This window comes from Ranitomeya imitator, chromosome 5 (assembly GCF_032444005.1).
Source record: "Ranitomeya imitator isolate aRanImi1 chromosome 5, aRanImi1.pri, whole genome shotgun sequence".
Lineage (NCBI taxonomy): Eukaryota > Metazoa > Chordata > Amphibia > Anura > Dendrobatidae > Ranitomeya > Ranitomeya imitator.
The window spans coordinates 24,507,149-24,515,025 of NC_091286.1; the positions used below are offsets into that span (position 1 = coordinate 24,507,149).

Consider the following 7,877-nt stretch of genomic DNA (forward strand, 5'->3'; position numbering starts at 1 on the left):
CTTCAATGCATTGCACGATGACGTACGGTTAAATTTAGATTTAATAAAGGAGTCTGTGTCATTATTTCAATTAAAGGATTTTATTCTGGGTGTGTGTTTTCATATCACTATGGGGTTAGTAATGGGAGCATCTTATAGACGCCTCTCCATTACTAACCTCTGGGCTTGATGGCACCTGACAAAAGTGACATCAACCCCACCAACTACCACCCCACTTGCCACCACACCAGGACAAGAGGGTAGAGCGAGGATAAGTGACAGAATTGGCGCATTTTATGGAAGCGCCATTTCTGGGGCAGCTGAGACCTGAAGTTTTTAGTCTGGGAGAGGGCCAATATCCATGGCTCCTTCCTCGGTTGTTAATATCAGTCCACAGGTGTCTGCCTATCCTTTGCTAAAGCTAAGCAAACAGTTGTGAGCTGATATTAATAGCCTGGGAACCTTTATGGCTACTGGCTCTTTCCCAGAATATTAACATCAGCCCTCAGCTGTCAGCTTGCCCTCTGCTGGTTATGAAAATTAGGCTGGAGCCCACGCCATTTTTGTTTCATTTTTTTTGTAAAAATGAACAGGTGTCGCGGTGCATGCTGATTTCTGCCAGTAGGTTGATTCTGTTAACGTTCCTACATAGGCGTGTGTGCGTGCGTGCGTGCGTGTGTTTATTTAACTCTTTACTTACCGATCTAGTAAAGAGGGTGTCTGGCTGACATCTCCTCATTACTAAATCTAGGGCTTGGTGTAAATGAGAGATGCTGACACCAAGCCCTAATCCCATTACCGTGATGCCACTGCATCAGAATGAAAAAAAAAGGTGCTGAACCAAAAGATTACATCACAAAACAATGTGCATTTTTGCTACCAAGAGATGCAGAAACCTTGCCGAAATTTCTGTAAGCAAATACTCAATGTACACACATAGCCTTACTAGCAAAAGCAGCCTTTTTTTTCTATTTTATCATTATCCCTTTAACCCCTTAACAACTGACAACAGATCTATCAGTCATTGGATAATTCCCCCTGTTTGGTGCAGGCTCCGGCGAAGAGCCCGCTGCACATGACAGTTGATCTGATCAGCTGACATGTGCCACTAACAGCTGCGGGAGGAATCACGATCCTCCCATGGCTGTTAACCTGTTAAATGCCACTGTCAATCACTGACAGCGGCATTTAACATGCATTTCCGGCAATTGCGCCGGAAATACACACATCGTTGATCCCCGATCGCGGATCACGGATGGGTTGGCATGACAACCAGAGGTCTCCTGGAGACCTCTATGGTTGTCACTGGCGGATTGCTATGAGCGCCACGCGGTGGTCGGCCCTCATAACAAGTGAGGTATTCTGCTACATGGAGGTGATCTGATCATCGCCTCTATGTAGCAGAGCCGATCGGGTTATGGCAGCTTCTAGTCTCCCATGGAGACTATTGAAGCATGTCAAAAGTGAAAAAAATGTTTTTAAAAATGTAAAAAAAAAATTTTTAAATATGTAAAAGTTCAAATCACCCCCCTTTCGCCTCATTCAAAATAAAACAATTAAAAAAAATCAAACCTACACATATTTGATATCGCCGTATTCAGAATCGCCCAATCTATCAATAAAAAAAAGGATTAGCCTGATCGCTAAATGGTGTAGCAAGAAAAAAAAGTCAAAATGCCAGAATTACGTTTTTTCGGTTGTCGCGATGTTACATTGAAATGCAATAACGGGCGATCAAAAGACCTTATCGGCACCAAAATGGTATCACTAAAAATGTCTGCTCGGCGCACAAAAAATAAGACCTCACCGACCTGAGATCACAAAAAAAATGGAGACGCTGTGGGTATCAGAAAGTGGCGCGAATTTTTTGGAATTTTTTTTTAACCACTTAGAGAAAAAAAACCTAGACATGTTTGGTGGCTCTGAACTCGTAATCACCTGGAGAATCATAATGGCAGGTCAGTTTTAGCATTTAGTGAACCTAGTAAAAAAAGCAAAACAAGTGTGGGATTGCATTTTTTTTTGCAATTTCATTGCACTTGGAATTTTTTCTCCTGTTTTCTAGTACACGACATGGTAAAACCAATGATGTCGTTCAAAAGTACAACTCGTCCTGCAAAAAATAAGCCCTCACATGGCCATGGCCATTGGCGGAAAAAGAAAGAAAGTTATGGCTCTGGGAAGAAGGGGAGCAAAAAACGAAAACGCAAAAATACTTCTGGTCATGAAGGGGTTAAGAGTTTCAGACATTGTTAATGAGGGCGCTCTTCGGCATAATTTATGGGGGCGCCCTGACACTGGTAATGAGGGTCCTCCAGCTGGGTCCTGGTCTGTATTCAGGAGTGGGGCATATGTAGAAAAGCTTCTTTTGCAACACAAATCACTCTGGCAACTAATGTCATTCTAGTCAATGATCGCAGCTGCTCCAAGAGAATGCTGTATTTGCATTGATAAAAATGAATCTTGAAAAAAAGTTCATTTTGATATAATTAATATAAAAAATACAAAGAAGATTACTTTGGCTACGTTAATCCCTAAAGAGACACGCAAAATGGGGGCGACTATGTCACCCATAGTAGAAGACAACTGTTACACGTCCTCTATAACACTTTCTCCCTCTAGTGTTCGAAAATCTACTTGTACGCAAGCGCATTAAGGCTTCACCCGCTGCGACGCTCTTGGCAACTTCCACTAGAGGGCGCGCTGTGCCTTTCAAACGTGTATCCCGCATACGTCAGTAAAGCTTCCTACGGTCGCCTTATCACCCCGGGCAACCGTTTGAGGCGTCGTAGTAACGGGAGCGAGCGGTGATGGAGGGCGGCAGACGATCTCCCTCTCTGCATCTAGACCTGACTAATTTCGAGGACGGTGGTGACAGCCGGTATGTACTCACCAGCCCCCACTCTCTCGAGGCCTGTGCTCGGCTTGGAGTGCGGCCTGTGGATTTGCTGTACAAGTCCTATGGAGAGGTGAGGGAGGAAAAGCCCGGGGCCTCCAGTCATGAGGTCAGAGAGATGTATGAGGCTCATGAGATGGAGAGGCAGAGGAAGAAGAGGCAGTGCCAGGAGCTGAGGAAGAGTCTGATGGAAAGTGCTTGGAGCCAGGAGCAGCATGTTCAGCCCTCCACTGCCTGTCGGGACCCCCGAGACCCCGCAACCCGGAATCACAAAGACCCCACAACCTCCAATGCACAGAACCACAGAGACCCCGCAGGACAGAATTCCCTGAATCATAGAGACCCCACAAACCGGAACCATCAAGACCCTGCAATCCATAGTCCCCGGGACCAGCAAGACCACTCTACCCAGAACCACAGAGACCCCACAGGACAGAATCCCCCGAATCTCAGAGACCCCACAATCCAGAACTACCAAGACCCCACAATCCATAATCCCTGGGACCCCCAAGACTCCACCTCACAGAACCCCTGGAACCATCAAGACCCTGCAATCCATAGTCCCCGGGACCAGCAAGACCACTCTACCCAGAACCACAGAGACCCCACAGGACAGAATCCCCCGAATCACCGAGACCCCACAATCCAGAACTACCAAGACCCCACAATCCATAATCCCTGGGACCCCCAAGACTCCACCTCACAGAACCCCTGGAACCATCAAGACCCTGCAATCCATAGTCCCCGGGACCAGCAAGACCACTCAACCCAGAGCCACCGAGACACCAGAACCCAGAACAGAGACCCCACAACCCATAAGCTGTGGTATCACCGAGACATCACAGCCCATAAGCCCTGGAACCACCGAGGCACCACAACTTCCCCAGATCACTGGGACTACTTGGAGGTCAAAAGAACCACCAGCCGCCGGGACCCCTACACCTTGGCTTCCTCTCCAAGCCAATGGGACTCCTACAACCTTGTTACTTCTCCAAACCGTTGGGACTCCTATAACTTTGCTACCTCCCCGAATCCCGCAACCACGGGCCACAGAGGTGAAGGAGATATGCGAAGAAGCCTAAGCCAAGGAAACCTGGTTTACCAGGAAGAGCAAATCCGCCATCTTACCCGTAAGGTGGAAAAAGAAGTCAAGGTACCCGTGCCCTATAGAGATAAGAAGATCGCCGCCCTGATGTTACTGAAACACCAAGAGGAGGAGATGTCAATGCAGAGGAAGCTACAAGCCCAGCAAGCCTGGGACGACCTCCGGAGCAAAGAGAAAGTGATCCGAGATGCTCTGATCAAACGCGACTGGACAGATCGACCACAGAACCATAGACGAAGCCCAAGAAGCTCTAAGCTCGATTGGCAACTTGATGCCGTCCGTTATATGACTGCTCAGAATAACAAGGATTGGAAGATGTTGACTCCTGAAGAGAGGATTCTTCTCAAAGATGGCATGAAGAAAGTGCAAGAAGATCTACAGTCGAAGAGGCGACAGCAAGACATCAGAGACACTGGCGGGCGTCTACTTGAGGAACGGATGCTGCAAGCCTTCAAGGCTAAGATGATCAAAGACCTTCAGGACAAGAAAAACATCCAAATCAAGAATGATTATGAGAAACTACGACATTCTCGGCTGAAGGAGGTGGCGGACAACCAGGTGAAAGCTGAGGAGCTGTCTAAGAGGATGTCCATGCGGCAGAAGGAGCGCAGGTTCCAGGATATATACGAGCAGATCCAGGAGGAACGTCTTAAGGAAATCCAAAATAAAGCGTCTAGAGAAGAAGCGATGATCGTCATGGCGAAACTCCGGGCAGAACGGCAGGAAAAAGAGCAAATAAATCACAAGAAGATGCTGCTCCAGATAAGCAACCAAAAGACTCGACAGGCGAAAGACACCTTGGGAAAAAGTCTACAGAGTAAATCCGAGCGGATGCGAGAACTGAACATCGTCAAGGAGAAAGCCCACCAGATCCTAAAACAAAAAGTGGAAGAAGACGAAGAAAACCAACGCACACAAATAGCGCATCAGATCAGGATCAAAGACCGGAAAAGTGATAAGCTCCTCAAGGAGAAGGAAGCCACCGTCCAGGAGGGGAAGAAGATCGCCAGGGCCTCCTTCCACATGCGAGATAAAATCCGAGAGCAGACCAAGAGCAGGACATTCGACCAGATGGCCCTGCAGGCCCAGCTAAGTGCCAGCTTTATGAAAAGCCTCCCTTAAAGGAGAGAATGGTGACGAGGTCGGGAAATGGATCCAACTTTGCAGGTGGAGAGAGCCCCGAGAAGTCATTTTCATCTTTTAATAGTCGGATCTTAAACTTCCATGCACATAGAGCACCAACCTTTTTTTTTTTTAGACCCAGAGCTGAAAAATTTTACGTAAATTGACTCCTTGACTTTTAGGATTAGTCGAGACGGCCAAGTGTTAAGATTGAGGCATTTCCTTCGGATTAGTCATGAATGTATCATCTCTGGGGGTTGGACCCCTAGTAATCCTAATTACAGGCCTTCTGCTTTACATCTTTGAATAAACCCTTTTAGGCTGAATTCACACAGCTCCTTTTTAAAAAAAAACTGCAGCCGGTTCACTTCAGTTAAAGACACAGCGCCACCTACTTAATTGTGGCTGTGTAAGGTACTTCAGCTCCACTCCGTTACGGCGAATGGCTCTCAGAGACCGGTTGGTGTATAAAAACGTGGCTCTGAACTTCTGTAAGTGGCTGATACCTCAGAACAATAGCATTCCAACTGACAACATCAAAGAGTGTTTTGGGAGGAGAGACATTTATATGACTTTAATTGTTATGAATGTTAAAGGGGAATTCCAACTGAAGCCAATAGTGATGAGCGAACGCGCGCAGATGAGGTGTTATCTGAGCATGCTCGGGTGCTAAATCGAGTGACTTTACCGTGCTTGAAAAATATGTTTGAGCCCCTGCGGCTGCATGTCTCGCGGCTGTTCAACATCCTGTTTGTTAGGAAATCCCTGCATGTGTTGTGGTTGTCAAACAGCCGCAGGGGCTCAAACATATTTTTCAACCACCCACAAGTCACTCGGTTAGCACCTGAGCATGCTCAGATAACACCTTATCCGGGCAATTTGATTTGTGCTGTCCTGGTTCGTGGTACAATCCGGTCATCCGTGGCAGCTGGTCTTCACTTTTCTTGGCACACCGGGTGCTTCTGCCACTTTCTTTGGACCCTTGATATCATGACGTCACGTGAGGCCTAGTCAGTAGACGTCATGCGACATCTTGGGGTCTAGGAGGCGCACAGGATGCCGGACGTGAAGGGGAGACTGGCTCCCATGGAGGACCGGATTGGACCTTTTTGGTGTATCGAAGCCTTATGCCATTTTTCTCGGCAGCTCAGTCCCTGTAACTGGAATGGGACTATGGTGTCCCAGGTTGCAGTACCATGGACGACCACTACTAAAAGTTTGGCGCTCTGGCTGGTAATGAATGTAGGGGAGGCAGTTCTATTATAATGGCTTCTATGCTGTTATTTACCGTATGAGCCGCCGTGACCATTGATTTGTATCGAACCGTTTTCAGCACAAGCAAAACCCAACAAATAAGAGCAGTAATTACTGCAAGCCGGAGCCCAAACATATAGACGAGCCGTATATCTGTATGTGAGCACAGTACCGTCATGGGCGCCGCAGCGATTCCATGTCTACATTCCCTTCTAGTGATATTCCGTTTCACTGCAGGCTGTAAAGTGAGGCGGTTCTCTTTAGTTTATAGCCTAATCTGACATCTAGTGGACAATAATGAGCACTGCAATAATTATAATATGCACTGTTTTAAGAAATAATTTTGTTTCACTGTAGGCTGTAAAGTGAGACAGTTCTGTTTTAGGCTGTAACCTTATATACTGACATCTAGTGGACAATGGTGAGTACTGCAATAATTAGATATATAATTAGTGACTCTACAATCCCTTCTAGAAGTATTATTCCGTTTCACTGCAGGCTGTAAAGTGAGACAGTTCTGTTTTATTCAATAGCTTGATATACTGACATCTAGTGGACAATAATGAGCACTGCAGTACATTAGATTTCCTATTTATATGTAGTAAATAACACATATATATGGCACACATGAAGGTTTAGATGTTTTTAGACATTTTTGTATGCACTATTGCAATGATTTCCAGGACCTGAGAATGGAGGGATCTGCAGCGCTCAGCCTCCCTCTCGGTGTATGCTCTGCATAGGAGCCGCTTCACAGCACCTGCCTGGGGTAAAACAGTTCAGGGGGGAGAGCGCTGCGGCCCAGTCATTCTCCAGATCCGGGGGGATCCCAGAGGGTGAACGGTGAGCAGCATCATGTATAAGGAATAATATTATTGGGGTTCAGTGACGCCATCTACTGTTCTCTTATGCCGCCGTCCTGGGTTTGCACAGACTATTCCACAGCACAGTAATGTAGATATAACGTTATCTGAACCATTTGTGAATGTCTGATTTATTACATTAAGCACTTTGATACAGGATTGTGAATGGTGATTTTGTATTAATATTTCTTTAGGAGATTATTACAGAAGAGATGATTATACAGATCTTTATTTTATAATTATCCAACCAATAAATGTTCTGCTGTTATCAGCATTAAGTGAAATCTGTGTCATTTTACTGTAGAGCTGCACTCACTATTCTGCTGGTGCAGTCACTGTGTACATACATTACTGATCCTGAGTTACATCCTGTATTATACCCCAGAGCTGCACTCACTATTCTGCTGGTGCAGTCACTGTGTACATACATTACATTACTGATCCTGAGTTACATCCTGTATTATACCCCAGAGCTGCACTCACTATTCTGCTGGTGCAGTCACTGTGTACATACATTACATTACTGATCCTGAGTTACATCCTGTATTATACTCCAGAGCTGCACTCACTATTCTGCTGGTGCACTCACTGTGTACATACATTACATTACTGATCCTGAGTTACATCCTGTATTATATTCCAGAGCTGCACTCACTAT

At 46.0% G+C, this 7,877-nt stretch overlaps 1 protein-coding gene across 1 annotated transcript; it reads left to right on the plus strand.

Annotated features, from left to right (window-relative positions):
- The first annotated feature begins 2,707 nt into the window (after positions 1 to 2,707).
- On the plus strand, positions 2,708 to 7,503 carry CCDC185 (coiled-coil domain containing 185). Its single transcript, XM_069768434.1, has one exon. The coding sequence runs from the start codon at positions 2,790 to 2,792 to the stop codon at positions 5,100 to 5,102; it is 2,313 nt and encodes a 770-aa protein (XP_069624535.1). The 5' UTR covers positions 2,708 to 2,789; the 3' UTR covers positions 5,103 to 7,503.
- Positions 7,504 to 7,877: the final 374 nt, after the last annotated feature.

Coding starts and splice junctions, on each gene's coding strand:
- CCDC185 (XM_069768434.1), top strand. CDS start 2,790: ATGGAGGGCGGCAGACGATCTCCCTCTCTGCATCTAGACCTGACTAAT.